Source organism: Rhynchophorus ferrugineus, unplaced genomic scaffold (genome assembly GCF_030347505.1).
Source record: "Rhynchophorus ferrugineus isolate W39M unplaced genomic scaffold, kcgeb_rfMv2 rfM11, whole genome shotgun sequence".
Taxonomy (NCBI): Eukaryota; Metazoa; Arthropoda; class Insecta; order Coleoptera; family Curculionidae; genus Rhynchophorus; species Rhynchophorus ferrugineus.
In genome coordinates, this window is record NW_027472590.1 from 11,452,377 (window position 1) to 11,470,002 (window position 17,626).

General features: G+C 31.5%; 1 protein-coding gene across 4 annotated transcripts in view; it reads right to left on the reverse strand.

Annotated features, from left to right (window-relative positions):
* Window positions 1-17,626, reverse strand: part of LOC143204765 (ankyrin repeat and SAM domain-containing protein 1A) — a 79,983-nt gene that overhangs the window by 52,495 nt on the left and 9,862 nt on the right. For all 4 annotated transcript variants that reach the window (XM_076417561.1, XM_076417560.1, XM_076417558.1 and 1 more), the window contains exons 4-5: window positions 8,108-8,253; window positions 932-1,054 (exon numbers count right to left, since the gene is read on the reverse strand). In XM_076417561.1, coding sequence (XP_076273676.1) covers window positions 932-1,054; window positions 8,108-8,253 — 269 coding nt within the window. The remainder of the gene's footprint in view (window positions 1-931; window positions 1,055-8,107; window positions 8,254-17,626) is intronic.

Here is a 17,626-nt window from a genome sequence, read left to right on the forward strand (position 1 = left end):
CTAACTGAAAAACATATAGATTTAGTTCTAGTAGCGCCACCTATGTGCCATCTTTTATATATAGACCTTTTATATATACTAGGACCTACACCACTTAGTGGTACAAAAGGTGTTTTGATTAATATTATTATTAATGTTTATTTTGATTAAATCAGCCTAAGCTATGACCACCAAAAACCCTTCGGTAATTTTCTTCAGTAGGAAGATGTTAAGTTATGCGATTGGTACGGATCCTTTTCAAGTTGTAGCAAATATTTATATCTTAAGCTTTTATTTAGATTAAAATAAGCAACTCAATGAATCGAATATTTCCTCAATTCTTATTTTTAAACGAAAATTGTTTAAGTAAAGGCATGTTTTCATACAAATCAAAATCCTTAAGGTAGTCAAAGATATAATGCCGACTAATTCAATAATTATCCTGTTAATGGTGTTGAATCTAGTAATGTTATAATGGTTAGGAACATTATTACTTTTGACTTGCGTACAAATGTACTGATATGGTAAAGTATATAAAAATTATTGAAATAAAAATGTGTCAAAATACAATATCAAATTTATCAAAGATATATCAAGTTACTGATATTTGATATATCTGCAGTTAAATGTTACTCATTCATTGTACTATACATTTATCTATACATTACACATATACAAATAATGAGCTGTAAAAAGGTGTTATCATTTTAATTCAAATGTAGTACATAATATGTTTTTAAACAGATATTCACAACTTTGTCAAAGTAATTTGATGGACTTCAAACGAAACAATAAAAATAATGAATGAAATCAAAGATGCAATTTTGAGCATTCTATGTTTAACGCAATATTAACAATTCTTTAAATTGATACATTCACCAATTAATATCGCATCAAAATACATGCAAGCACTTAATGCAAAACAGAAAATAAGCGATAACACTGAACTTACTTGTGTCCATTCCTGCTGGCCAAATGCAAAGCAGTATGAGGAAAAATAGTGTCGGGAGCTGTTCTGTTCCAACATTGAATAAGCGTAGGATCTGTTCGAACTAAAAGTTCCACAGTCTCCAATCTGTAACAAATAAATAAATGATGAGCAATTTAATTTGTGCCCTAGGAATTTCTTCATACACCAATCAGAGATAAACTCTATTGACCAAGCATTTTTTATTAGATAAATCTGATTCAACAGTTACATAATGTGTGATATCTGAAGAAAGAATTCTAATTACTCGCTAATCCCGCATTGTTTTGGCAGGCATTCCAAGTTTGATAACAGAAAAATGATTACAGCTTAATTAGAAATGAACAATAAAAATAGTTCTGTAATGTTACTCTCACTTGATGGTTTAAATAAAATGATATAAGAATGAAAAAAATGTGTTACTTTTAGTTCATGTAATTTTACTGGCTATTATTCTAATATTGCAAGGAGTTTGCAGAATGAATATGACTTATTTATGAGGCATATCACTGTAGTGGTTTTCCTGTACATATCTTTAATTAGTATTTTTAAGATCGAAATTACTTATTCTCTATCACAATATGTCAAGTGAATCTTGAATTTAGGAAATAATTATCAACAATTAAAACTAATATGGGAGACGTCAATCAGTAATTATTATTTAACAGAAATCAGGTTGAATCGGATTAAATCATGAAATAATTAGTTCCAAAATTGGTAAAAGAATGAGTAGTTTCCAGGAAATCGTTAAAAAAAATTACCAGATGAACCAAAATCACTATTAAATTAATAATAAGAACATGTCAGTCGCTTCCTAACTAAGAGAGCATGACTTTTGACATATAATTTATATAAAGGAAACCCTCTTAAATTTATATATACATATATATATATATATATATATATATATATATATATATAAATCATTATAGTATATCAAAATTATAAAAGTAACCCAGAAAAATGTGTATATTTTTATTTATTTTGTTACTTGTATATCTTTTTCAAAATATATGTTTATAATTTTATGTATCAACAGGAATAAAATCAATAAACACCTAACGATTATATTGCATAAAGGTAAAGCACAATGAACTTTTATTAATATCAAAATAATAAACAAGTAATTGCACAACTGATTTTTCTTAGTACTTTTCTGAGTACTAAACCTGATAATTAATTTAAAAGGATTTATAATTGACGATAAATAAAGTAACTTAATAACATAGCATAATATCAGAATCATCAGAAGCATATGTAACACGCCACTCTATAGGTACTAGGTATGCGATATAACACGTGTTACTTATCAATCGATCAAATAATACGCCATTTGCACGCTATTTCTAAGTAGCAGAATATAAGTTACAGCAATTTTAAGTAACTACTTTTGTTATTTTGAAAACAATTCATTTGGAAGAATGCCTAAACATTGTCCTTTTAATAATATGATAATACTAAAGCTCTAGTGGCCCAAAATCGAGAATAGGCAGGCGGCGCAAGGTCCTGCCTATATAATATTTGCCCAGTCTCTGTGTATGGTCCAGCGCTCTTATGACTGGTTATTTATACCGATGGTACTTATATATATATGGATTAAAATTATCTAATAAAAAAATTGATACAAAAGCAAAAGGAAAATCATGGAGGGCTATGAATAATGAAAGTAATGAATATCCAAACATGAATATCCAATATATGGGTATAGAAATTGAAATTAATGCTAGAATTCATGAATTTCATGAAAAGTAATTTTTATATTCCTCTATAAATGGCGAAAGCATTAAGAAAAAATAAATATCAAACAAAACTAAAATGAAAGTGTATAATTCACAGAATAAACATAGCATTCGATTGCGAGACGTTGATATTGTACAGGACAGATAAAAGCAAAACACAAGCAGCAGAAATGAAATACCGCAGAAGCCAGGGGTGTAACTAATAGTAGGTGAAAGGATGAGTAAAGTAATAAGAAAGGCAATAAGGAAAGAAAAGAAAGAGCAAGAGTACATAGAAAGAAAAAACTCAGTTGATGGGGAGACTTACAGCATATGGAGGACGTAGAACACGTAAAAGAGAATACGACAAGCAAGGATGGAGGGGAGAATAAATAGAGAGCAATCTAATTCGCTTAGGTTGGGGGATGAAGGACCGATGCATACATCAGAAAAATACTTCATAATTTTCATACCATTTATATATAATTAAAAATATATAAAAACCCGAAATTACTTTTTCCCCAACCTTATGTTCTGAACTTGTTTAATAACAAAATGTAGCATAATCATTTGAATAATGACCACAGTATTGTAAAGTGTGTCACAGGACGCCCATCCACGTTTTTAAACAGATGTTCTTCATATACCCGGAAGACATCGATACCAAATAACATACATATATTTTCATCGATGACCCGCTTAACCGAAAATAGAAAAACGCACCCAAACTCCTAAAACGGACCAAAAATGCTTACTAGTGGGGCGCTCACTATTAGGTTACAGCAAAGTAATTTCGATTTTTTCATCATTCAGACAATTCCGTACTCACGACGAAGAATAATTAATAGTAAAAGTAATTTTTCTTACGATAAAGACTTAAGTTTAAAAAAAAAATAACAAAATTGAGTGTTTACATAAGGTACAAAGTCTTCACTTTGCCATATAGACACTTTGCAGGCATGTTGTTGCTTATGTTAATTCCAACTTAAATAGAGAATAATACCCAACAGATTTTTAAAAAACAAATCTTCAATTAAAAGACGGAAACTATAAAACTGATGAGGTCCAAAATGGGGAAAGGCAAAAAGGATAACCAGGATATTCACCAGAAGTGGAAGAAAACATTCCTAAAGGCAAAGCCAAACAAGATAACGATGGAAACAAATATAAAGGCAATCGAATAATATAAAGACAATGATTTAAAAGACTCGTTAATGTGAACCAATTAAAACCAAGTGTAGCTCACATTATCAAAATGTTTACATTAACTAACGTTATTTAAGTGATTTAAATAATAAACGCCTTCTAAAGTAACGATTAATACATATACATATATTTTTGGGAAATACATTCTGATGTATATTAATACCGTACTCGTCCTTGATTGTGTTTTAATTATGCAAATACAGAAAAGTAATAATAAATTAACAAATAAACAAATATTTCAACAGATATAATAATTTTTTAGTTAGAAGAACAAAAATCTCCAATTTTTTTCTACGTTTGCTTAATTGGTGTATAGCATTGTCTTCCAATGCTTCCACCCATTATTTACGAAGATCTAAAATAGCTGTGTATTATAATTCTTTTCTTTTGGCCCATCTAAAGCTTGATTCAAAAAGAGGAATGTTCTCATAGTCTTCATTGTCGTCCTTATTAGTATTCTTCTGCTTGTATTCGTTACATGGAGAATCACAACGTTGGGATTTAGCAATTTGAATAATTTAAGAAAACCCAAAGGCGCACTGATAACGATATAAGCATTCAATCTCAACTACTCAGTAATTATATTTAAGGGAACATCTTCACCATTGGCGCAAAATAGAGTGATCCAACATTTTTCAATAGTTTCATATGCAAATTTAAAACAGCTCGTAGTGTCTGTCATACCTGTCTCAAAGCATCAAATATTTTATCAGGATTCTTTGATGGGATAAATGAAAGTGGAGACAAACTTCCGGTAGTAGTAAGCCTTATTATCTTCTGATCCATTGGTGAGGCCGATTGGAGTTACGATCGGTAACAGATAAATGACAAAAATTCTCGCTACTCAATTGCTGTTCTGGCTGACTAGGTGCATTATCGAACAGTAACAACGTTTTAGTGGAAGCTTCTGTTCTGTTAGATTATAAAGATTAGAAGATATTTTATCTACAAATTAAATATATGTTTAAATCACGACGAGAAAATCAATGTTATATCTAAGGGACATGGCGCTTGTGAAACCACTTCAAGAATAAACTGCTTGTTATTCAAACGATTTTTGAACAATCACAATCAAATTTTTAAATGAGCGTGGGTTTTTTTGCTTTTTCTTTTATCATTGACTGTACTTTGGGTGAACCATTAGCATTAGTATAATCTAGAAATGTTATTCTTTGTTTCTTTGGCTTTCTACCCGGGCCAGATTTTTGCTAGCAACATTTTCCAATGAAGACCACTTTCATCAGCGTTGAAAATTTGGTCTATTGTTAAGTCTACCTGATTAACTGTTTTCTATAATGTTACTTTGAATGGTTGAATTAATTCTGGCTAATTAGCACTGGAATTCCATATCTTGTTTTAAATCGTTAACATTTTCAGTGACTTTCATTGTTTCATTTCATAGTTTGTTTCGGCAATGTATTGTGGTTTGCAGAATACCCAAAATAGATCGGTAATTCCCCTACTAAATCGGAAACCGATAGTCTGGCTCTTTGTTTACATCAACGCAATGTTTTCATTATTGTGTGTTTACGATATAGAGCTTCTTAGGTTTTTCTGCAGGAAATAAAAGTTCCTATCGAATAAAGGTTTAAATTACGGACTTTAAAGCGTTTCGGAAGTTCATACGCCAGGCATTGATATATCTATAAAATCGATAGAAATGTGTCTATACTTTTTCTGTATAGAAATAGAAAATGTATCAAAAAAAAACAAAAGGAGAAAAAGATTTTTTCAACGAACCTATATGTTTATAACTTATCATGGATTGTGGGATTTTCTAGTTTTATTTCGTCTAATAAATGATTAATCGCGGCCTAAATATGAAAACAAATAGATAAATATCTATAAAACTATTGATCTCATTCCATTAGATAAATACAATAATATTTTTGGGTGGAAATGAACAATAGATATTAAGAAATCACTAAAACCAAATCAAATAGAAGCCAAGCGACAAGGAAATCGGACAATAGTTGTATAGATAAGAACTTATTCATAAATTGTGAGGAATTTAAGTTGGAAGTACTATAAAGGAAGGAAATATGAGCTAATATATAACACAAATATACTAATGTATGATAAGAATCGATCTCAGGTAGCAATGAATTATGACTGCTCATGAAACAATAAACGCCTGTAGCAACATTAATCATCGAGGTAGGCCATAAGTAAAAATAAATCACTATCAATCAAACTAAGACAAATTGCACTGAAGCAAATCGCGGCTTAATTAAGTTGCATAACTTTTTGTTCATAAAATTGATAGCGAAATTCTTAAATTGGAAGTAAAGACAATTCAATTTTTTTTCAAAGACAAATAATTCCTGTTCTAGGGGCCAAAATTTCCAATTATGGAGGTTTGTTTCTTTCAGATGGTCCGATCTTTCACAATATAAGTTCGATTTAAGAGTTTAGTACTAGAGAAAAAGCTCATAATATATGATTCCTTGTCAATAACACCAAATGTGCAGCAAAATCTTTCTATCCATTAATCCTGGCTTAGACAACTTCTACACTATATAGCTCTTAAACCACGACTGTTTTTGCTTAACGTTGTCTATTTCCAAGATTTTATCCATATTTTCAATTATTGGATTATTTCGATTATTGCGGAACAAATTTTTGATATTAAAATTATCGAAACTGTATTTGATTAGATGTTAAGAGATCAATTGAAAAGTTCCTGGTCTACCATAGTAATAAATTTTTTTGGCAAAATTAGTTTCTTTCATTTAACATAACACCCTTCAAGGGCGATACAGCGACCCTCCAATTGTTCGATACCATTTTTGTAGTGCGATTTGCCCTTTACTTCAACAGGAAATAGTGACTGGCGGACAGATCTGGAAAATACGGTCGATGAGGAAGCAATTCCAAGCCCAATTCATGGATTTTTGCCATCGTTTTCAAGGATTTGTGACACGGTGCATTGTCTTATTGAATGCAGCAATTACTTTTTCTTCAAATGAGGCGGTTTTTCGGCTATTTCGTCCTTCAAACGGTCCAATAACGCTATGTAATAGTCGCTGTTGCTGGTCCTTCCTTTTTCAAGGTAGTCAATGAAAATTATTCCATGCGCGTCCCAAAATACACACACCATAACCTTGCCAGCCGACTGTTGCGTTTTCCCACGCTTTGGAGCGGGTTCATCGTGTGCAGTCCACTCGGATGACTGTCGATTGGACTTCGGAGTGAAATGATGGAGACGTGTTTCATCCATTGTCACATATCGATACAAAAACTCGGGTTTATTACACTTAATCATCTTCAAACACTACTCCGAATCATCAACTCGTCGTTGTTTTTGGTCGAAAGTGACCTCGGCACCCACTTTGCACAGAGCTTTCTCATACCCAAATATTCGTGAATGATATGATGTACACGTTCAGTTGATATCTTTAGAGGGTCTACTATTTCATTCAATTTCAATTTACGGTCCTTCAAAAACATTCTGTGGATTTTTTTATGTTTTCGTCGATAACAATCTCTTTTGGGCGTCCACTGCGTTCACCGCCTTCGTTGCTCATTTCACCACGTTTAAACTTAGTATATCAATTCTTGATGATTGACTTTCCTGGGGCAGTGTCCGGAAACTCGGCATCATGCCAAGTTTTTACTTCAACTGTATTTTTTTCCTTCGAAAAGTAATATTTTATCAACACGCGAAATTCCTTTTTATCCATTTTTTTTTTCACAATAACAAAAGTTGCTTCACTCAAAATACTATAATTCACAAACAATGATCTGAGAGCTGTCAAATTTATACACGTATCTTTTGAGGGTTATGACTAACTCAGAAACATATGGACTTAATTCTAGTAGCGCCTATGTGTCAGGCCGGGGACTTTTCAATTGACCTGTTACAGTGTTAGAACCATATAGACTGTTTATATTTTCGGACGCCTCGCTTCCGTTTTCACTTTTATCAAATAAAAAACTCTAAAGTGTAGGATATCTTATTAACATCTAATTTTGACGTGGATACAAAGAAAACTGAGTCAATTCAGTCATATAAGTTTTTTTTTAATACGAGATGTTACCTTTCTACGTCATCTAGGTTTACAATAGATCGGACTTTTACAGCGCGAAATATAATTTATTATAATAAAAATGTGTACATATGTAATACTATATAAAACTCTGTCTTATCAAACCATTACTAGTTGTGACATAAATAAAAATTGGTCATTAAGGAGGGTATCCTTTCAAGTATTAATCTCAAATTTCTCTGTCTCACCTGCCATATTGAGCGGCCAGCTCCAATGCGGTTTCGCCTTTCGAATTACGAATTCCTGGATCGCAAGCGTGTTCCAACAGGACACTGACAACCGCTGTATGGCCATACTGTGCCGCACAATGAAGGGCTGTCTCGTCATCTTTAGTCTGTAACAAAACATTATTATAATAACAAATAGACGTATTTTGGAAGAGTAATATGTATATATAGATAATATACAACCAGTCCAACAAAACAGTAAAATACGGAGCAGAATTTTCCTTCTGCCTATTGCAAAATGTATATAAGATTCTTCAAAACATTCGTGAAAATAATTCAAGGTTATAAACCGGCATCTCTAATCAGTTACTTCGAACAGTAACAAGAAGCCTCTTCTTACCACTAAACTGCGTTAAAGAGGTAAGTATTGATTTTATTAAATATTAGGTTGCTGCGGTTTTTATTGGAAATTGGAACTAGTGGATTTCAACTGCACTGTATATTAGTTAATAAAAGAACTGTGGATAAAGTTTATCAAAAAATTAAGAACAATATAATTGGATTCGTCAAAGAGAAAGCATCTACATATGAAGGTAATTATATTTATTAAATTATAAAAAAACATTGAATAGTTTTTTCGATATAAACATAATTGTATGCAATAGTTTCAGAGTCTGAAGGAATTGTTAGGAAACAGATTTTAAATGGTGTATGTGCAGCCCCCGAAAAGGCCTAATAAATTTTGCAGACATCGTTTTTAAAATAATATAACTATTAAAACAATAAAATAAAATTAAGGAACATTCACTATTTAAATTTGCGAATCTTGACGAAACCATGGAAACAAGTCGATAGTAAACAAAATTTAAAGACAACAAAACTTAATGGAAAAGGTAAAAGTTATAACATATAATTAGGATTTGTTAATCATAATATTATTTAATAATTTATTACAGATATATCCTTCTTCATGCTGAAAACAACAAAATGGTTTTATGGCTGAAGCAGAATTAATATTTTCCTACAACTCCACGGGTGACTAATATGAAGAAATGAATAAGAACGTATAAGATACCAAGTTGAAGAGTGAACTATTTTAAATTGATAGCCAGTAAATTCAAATGAAATGTTTAATAGTGTTTTATGTAACTTACTTTTTTAGAAATAGGCAGGAAAACAAATATACTGTAGATCAGATTGCTGAACAATAGAGCCATTGATTATTAAATATTTACCCCTATCAGTGCACATATTCAATCTGATAGAACTAAGATGACATCTGGCAAAGAAATACCATAATGGACAACAAATAACAGGTCAATTGAAAAGTATCCGGCCTGACACATAGGTAATGAGACGCATTTGAGAAACAGAATGTGCTGTTTCACCAAGATAACGCACCGTGTCACAAGTCAATGAAAACGATGGCAAAAATCCATAGATTGGGCTTTGAATTGCTTCCTCATCCACCGTATTCTCCAGATCTGGTCCCCAGCGACTATTTTCTGTTCTCAGATCTCAAAAGAATGCCCGCTGCGAAGGAGTTTTCGTCGAATGAAGAGGTAATTGCCGAAACTGAGGCCAATTTTGAAGTAAAGGACAAATCGTACTATAAAAATGGCATCGAAAAGTTGAAGGGTCGCTATAATCAGTGTATCACCCTTTAAGGGAATTAAGTTGAATAAAAAAAAATAATATTTTTGCCAAAAAAATGTGTAGCCCGAGAACTTTTCAACTGACTTGTTAGATTAGGTCTTCAGAACTCACACCTCACAGGTGATGTGGAAAATAATTCATTGTAAATATAGTAAAACAACCTTACACTACAAATCTTTTTGGGTGTTTGTGTAACTGTAGTTTAAGTTCTTCGATAATGTATGCATTTTGATAATGTATGCAATTGTACTTGATAACATTATTTTTATCTAATAATTATTGATACTTTAGCTTAGGTAAAATGTCGGTGATTCACATTTATCTAATTTTTATCAAACATTGCCGATTACCGGCCGATGAACCAGTTTCCTGTACAGTAGTAATCAGATAGATATAAAATTGACTCGACAAAATAATTTAACCAAAATAAAAAAAAGATGAAGGGTGATGTACTGGTGTAGTAACTACTGTAGTGTAACATTTGAAGATAATAGTAATTAGTCTTGAATTTTCCATACAGTAACTTTAAATGCATCACTCAATTGTCATTAGCATTTTTTAAATTCTTTGTGTAAAAAAACATCACGGAAATCAAAGAAAAACTTTATAAATACTACGACGACTTTGTACCATCACTTGAAAAATTATTAGATATGGCAATGTTACCCATAACCTTATTCGTAGTGTGAGCGGAAGAAGCATCAATCATCAATGTTCGGTAAAATATGCATCACAAAAAGATATCACATTTGATTTCAATACTCATGTCAATACAATGACAATGTCATTGCTAATTTTACCTAGTTTTGGCTGACTGAAATACAGATCATCTTATTTTATATTCAATCTAGATTTATCTTATATCTTATAACGCAAAAAAATATGAACTATTTATCCTATACTATATAAACAGCATGATATCAAAGTAAATATTTAATGTTCGACATACTATAAACTTGGAAATAATAACATCGAAATGTGCGTACTTACGAATATTTGCTTTAATTAATAACATTGAAGCGTCAAAACTAAATAAAATATACTTGAAAAATTGTTTATGATTTATAACAATGTATCAGTAGGATTTGTTTTTTTTTATTGTTATCTAACGTAGAAATTTTATAAAAGATCTAGATATATCATTTGGTCCAAAAGCCGGCGACATTTCTCAATTAGTTTCAGGAAAAATAATCCTATACCAAAAAACAAAATATGGATAAAACTACTATGCAAGAGAAATTAGAGAACTCAATAAAGCTTAAACTAAGAAAAAAATAGCACCTGTTAATAAAACACCACTAATTAAACTCGCAGAATCGTAACCAAAATGGAGAGCGGACAAAAAGAACTACGAGATGGTGGAGTTATTTGCAGAGTACTTAACAAATACTTTCCAACTTCACTCTGCTGATAAATGTGATGCCTTACAAAATTCAAATAGAAATGAAAAATGAGTTATAACATTCAGCAAATTAAAAGAAGATTGGAAAAACAAAGCTCAAGAAACCGAAAAAACGAAATTCAGAAAGATATCAATACCAAAAAGGCTCCATGATGTGATAAAATAAGTGGGAAAAATACTGAAACAGTGGAAGTACTGTACAGTGGAAGATTGTGTCAATTATTATATCTAAATCAGGTAAATCGCCCAACAACAAAATATCATATCCACCAATATCACTACCAATTTTTTTTATAACATTTTTATTAGATACACTTAGGACAATCTTAATTATAAATTAATTTATTACTACTTTCCATTTGTACTTGGATTAATTCACAAGCAAGACGAGTGCGAGAAAATACATCAATATGTATTCTTCAATTATAAAATTATAATAACTTATAGCTATAGTTTACACTAAAGGTATACACTTTATATAAGTTCGTATGGTTTGGTTCGTTTCACTCTCCTGACATCCTATCCAGCAGTTGTATTGCTTCCACGTTAGTATGATTTACTAATATTTTTTCGTGATTCAAGGCGAAATCTTGGATAACTTCGCAAATCCATTTAATTTTCAGGTCATCGTGCAGTTCTTCGTTGGTTTCGTAGCGATATGCATTGGTAATCAATCAAAGAACCTTGTTTTGACAGCCTTCTATGACTACATGATTTGAATTTTTGGTGCAACCCCATATTTGCACCCCATAGGTCCAAATTGGCTTTATGATTGTCTTATAAATCAACTTCTTTGATTTTAGATCAAGTTGAGAGTATCTTCCGACTAACCATAACTGCCAAAAACAAACAAATTGTTCGGAAATTAACAACTTTACTTTATCCAATCAATATCACTCTCAATATCTAGCCAATTATTGAAGAAAATAAACTAATTTCGCCAATTCGATTTTGAAATAAGCATAAGACAATTGATCAGATATAATGCATGATATGACCCAAAACATTGGAAGAAGTATGGCACTAGGATTCATAAAAAGTGTTAAGACAATAAAATTTTATGGAAAAAGGTAAATGTTGGAATAAAAATTGATTAGGTATTATCAGTCATAATATTTATTAATAATTCATTGCAGATATATCGTTCTTGTTCTTCTTAGAATTATTGAGTTGGAATGGTAAATAATATCTTTGATTTGGATGAACTCCATCAGTTGAAAAAGAAATTGACAAAAGATAATATCATGAACAAATGTTAGATACATTTGAAAATTAACAGCTTATTTATTCACTTGATTTAAACTTTCTGGATGTGGGATTATGATTCAATGCTGACAACTACCAAGACAGGGTGATGAGAGTGGAAACAATTAAAGCTGAGTATATAATTAATAAATGATAACTGTAGGAAGCTGTATTATATAGAGTGTGAATGATTTATGTGTATACAAATATGTATAATTGTTCAGAATTATACATGAGCATTAGTCTTAGATTGTACGAGGAGAGGATAATTACTAATTGTTTTGTAGATATGGTAAATGCATTAAGGAAAATTCAGTAATAAATATTAAATAAAATATTTTTATCAAAAAAATTGAACCGACTTTAAAAAATAAATAAGGAATACACTAAAATGTAAAAAATAATAAAACTTAGACTTTTAACCCAAAAATAAATTTTAAAATAAAATAGACTTTTAACCCAAAAATAAATTTTAAAATAAAATATGTACGTTATAATTATTATAATAACTAAGTCGTACTAACTTAAGTCCGTACAAACTTGAAACTCATCAGTTGGTAGTAGTTAAAATAATACTGTAAATAGTTAAATAGGTTTAAGTAGGTATTAAGCTAAATTGTATGTATATAGTAGAATATAAAATACGTGTAGTAGATAGGTTAAATATGTTTATTGTTTATTTTTATTTAGTTACTACAAGATTGTTATGTACATATTTTATTTTACAACGTTTTTTGGTGTTTAAAATCTAAGTTTGATTATTTTTTAAATTTTAGTGAGTTCCTTATTTATTTTTTGAAGTCGGTTCAATTTTTTGTTAAAATTATTTTATTTTTCTCTTTTTAGTGTAAGATAGTTACTCAATAAATTAGGGAGTTATATTATTAAGTATTACAATGAATAACCTAATTAAAAGTGCAGCTCGTACGAGTAGCAATAAAAAACGATGATTAAAAATAAGGAACGCTTCAGGATCCAGTGTCGGCTACTTACACTATGTGATCCGACAAATTTTTCAACCAAACTAGAACAAAAAAACTACTGCCCCCGTTGAGAATCGAAGCTGCAACCACCGTGTGATAATATAATGTTCTAATCAATACAATCAAATACACAGTTGCCTAATATGTTTCTACGGCGACTCATATCATAGGGTTTGCGCTTAAAATGCAAACTGAACGGTTTTTACACTAAATTACTGCCGATTTTTCGTCACATCAACTCAGCAATAATATTATAAACAAATAATTGATTATTTTAGATAAAAAATATGTGAAAACTTTGTACGTGCCTTTGAAATTTGAGCGTTTCCCTCGATTAAACCCCCCTCCCCCCAAAAAAACTAAAATTCATAGTTAATGCGGCAACATTGCGACGTTCATACGTCATAAATTAAGATGACGTAGGTTCGCCGCTACTTTGGACACAGTATATAATATAGTTTAATTTGAATAATGTAATTGGCATGTCCTTCAAGGAGACAATTCCAGGTTCTGTCGCATTTCCATTGCCCAATTTCGTGATATTCTCGTCTTCGCTTAACCGTAAAACTAGTCGCGGAAGAATATCGACCCGCCCATCCTTCGACTAAACGATCCCAACCGTTTTGAGAACGTTAATCCAATTTAAATCTCATTATTTTTCTAATTAGCCTCGCGACAAAACGAGGACTTTTGTCGGCGACAACTCCGAAATCCCGCTCCCTTGTCGCGACCGCCGGGGGAGGAAACTGCAACTGACGCAGCTGACTGGATCCGAATCGGCTTCCGCTCCGGCGACCGCGCGCCGTAGAAAAGATCATAGCAAGTTTGTTTGCATTATAAAAGTTTCGCAACAAACGCGAAACATGCCGGTTATGTAGAGAGGAGCATCGGTTAAATTTCACGGGGAACTTTGAATATTATATTCGGTTTAATTCAAAAGATACCGCAGAGTATGATAACTTTGAAGTTCGAGACGGAAGGCCGCCAGTCTTGAGACGACATGACGTAGTTCCGGGGGCCCGAGTTATCTGAGATGTTATTAAATAAGATAAATATCTCTTTATAAACATCTGTCTCTATGCGTAGTCATTCAACTAATTTTGACAGTGGAGCGATCTCTGTATGGAGATACGGAGTGTTCGGCCTATAGTCTATCCAAAGAAAAAAGATGTATAGTCTATCCAAAGTTTTTTTGTACACACGTCATTAAGATGTTTAATGTTTTGCCTGCCGTAATTTGCAAATCCGTCTTTGAATCAGACAATCGATGAAGTGCACAGAGTAACTGCGGCTATTGAAAAAGCTTTTGAGGAAAAGAAATACTGCCCTGAAATATTCCTGGAGGTTTCTCAAGCTTTTCATCGGGTTTGACGTTTGGGATTAGTCTGTAAGATGAACAAATTGTTACCGCGTAACTATTGTTAATTGCTGGAGTCATATTTATTCGGAAGAAAATTTAGAGCCTCGCACGAAATGGCGTTCTCGACATTTAAAAATATCTCAGCTGGATTTCCACAAGGCAGCGTCTTGTTACAAATGGACGAAAGATTGAGAAAATAATAAAAACTTAGTTATATCACTCAATGGATTCCTCAAGCAGAATCAGCTGAATACCTCGGAATCCATCTTGACGGTAGATTAAATTGGAAACATCATGTTAGAGAAAAAGCAAAACACATTAGAACCAAAATAAAACAACTATAGTAATTAGTCGGAAGATACTCTCAACTTGATCTAAAATCAAAAAGGTTATTTATAAGACAATCATAAATCCAAATTGGACCTATGGGGTGCAAATATGGGGTTGCACTAAAAATTCAAATCAACTAGTTATCCAACGCTGTCAAAACAAGGTTCTTCTATTGACTACCAATGTCTGTCGTTACGTAAGCAACGAAAAACTTTACGTTGACCTGGAAATCAAATGGATTTGCGAAGTTATCCGAGATTTCGCATTGAAACGCGAAAGAAGATTACTAAATCATACCAATGTGGAAGCAATACAGCTGCTGGATAGGGCGCAGGATGTCAAAAGATTGAAGCGAGCTAAACCATACCACCTTATATAAAGTGTATACCTTTAGTGTAAACTATAGCTTAGGTTATTATGATTTTATAGTTCAGGAATACGTACTGATGTATTTTATCGCTCTCGTCTTGCTTGTCAATTAATCCAAGTACAAATGAAATGTAGTAATAAATTAAGTGTATCTAATGAAGTAGTATGTATGTAAAGTGTATCTAATGAATATATTATCAAAAAAATATATTTTAATTAAAAAGAGACATAATAGTGTCTGATAAGTTCGAACGTGCAACCGCACTAGTCTGCAAAGTCTTCAAAATAGTAATAATAAGAGGTTATAAACCGGGAAAGGCTATTCTAATGCTTTGCTTGTTTCAAAAAATTTCAAGTGGCTGCTAAAATGCGTCAGGAGAGAAATAATAGCAACTGTTTTGCAGATATGGCAAATGCATTAAGGAGAATGCAGTAATTAAATCTAGTTTTATCAAGAAATATGTATACAGATATTAACTGAACCAACGAAGGATATCAAAATGTCTTTACAATGAGAAATTGTACCGAAAGACACAAAAACTAAATGTAAAAGGTAAATATGCTCTCTAATGAAAGTAAAATATATTACTTGGATATACAATTGTTAATTAGGTGGATTAGGTCTCCAGGGTATACAACTACAAACGCGCCTAACACATAGATAGTATGGAAAAAAGTTCAATGTAAATATAATCAAACACAACCCTAACCTACAGGCTATTATAACTGCGTACTTAATTGTAATATTAAGTCCTTCGATAATATATTCATTAGATTTATAATAATGTTAAAATTAATTATATTTGATAACAGTATTTTTGTTTAATTATTTTATTTAGATTAGAATTTCGTTACATGCGGCAACAACGTTTGGACGTCACAAATTTAGATGACGTATGTACAAAATAATTATTGTCTCTCCAAAGACGTTTTGAACTACGTCATCAGAATGATTAATGTGTTGCCTGTCGCAATTTGTAAATTTGTTTTAGAATCAGATAATATTTTCATTCGCATTTTATTCTAGTTAAAAAGAGATGCAATGGTGTCTGATACGTTCGAACACGTACACGAAAACTTAGTAAGTCATCCCTTCATATACTGTTAGGGGACATAGAAATTAAATGGTGTAAAGATATCCCCAGAAGATGCCTAATAGAACTTCTAGACATTGCCAATGAAAATAATTCAATTTTTAAAAATGTACAATAAATTCAAGTAAGATATGTTATTTGACTTTGTGTATCTTGACGATACTTGGATATTTCAAAATGGTTCATTGAGCCACTCTTGGCAAAGTTGCCGGAAAAAGGTAAATGTTAGAATAACATTTGGTTAGGTTTTGTTGGTCATAACATTTTTTAATAATTAATTATCTACAATATAGCGTGACTGTCATGGATATGATTTCTCCATGATAGTCACGCTTGGACTTGGAGAAAAATACTCCAGGAATAAAATCTACAACCTTAACATGTTCTTGCTGTGGTTATAAAATCAGCAGTTAAAGAACTTGACGAAACTATCCGTTACTGTTCCCTATGTACTCCAACCAAAAGGTCGATTTAGCAACAGAAATCTGAGACGTTCCTACACCATTCATTTGACAAACCATTATAATCGACGCCTCTAAATTTGTTTGTCAATTATTCACTGATTATGATATTTTAATCGAAAGACTAGTTGGATCCGACAGATAAACATGTTGAATTTGCCCCTTAATCATACCATTTAAAAAACTTCAAGCTTAGAAATGCTGAGATTTAAACTTCGTCATTCCACACAAACAACCTTAGAGAAACAAAAGTTCCTGTAGCTTGACTGTTTCTTTTCCAGTATTACCGATTTCAACTACTTGCTCTAACTGAATGTCGTTAATATTTATTATTTGTATTATTGTAATATTTACGAGATATAAATAAAATATTAATATTCCTAATAAATATTAATATGAAAATAGAACATATGTTACCGCAATATTTACCAGAATTCACCACAATTTCAAAAAAACATATTTAAAATAGCGCAATACTATTATAATTTGTTGAGTATTAAACCGCTATGATGACACTACTATCACGAGAATGCAAAATGAGAGATAATGATTTCGGTATAAGTTAAATACAATGGCAAATATATATTTAATAAGGAAGATAATGAAGAATAGTTGTTCATCGTTCAACAGAATCAAATGG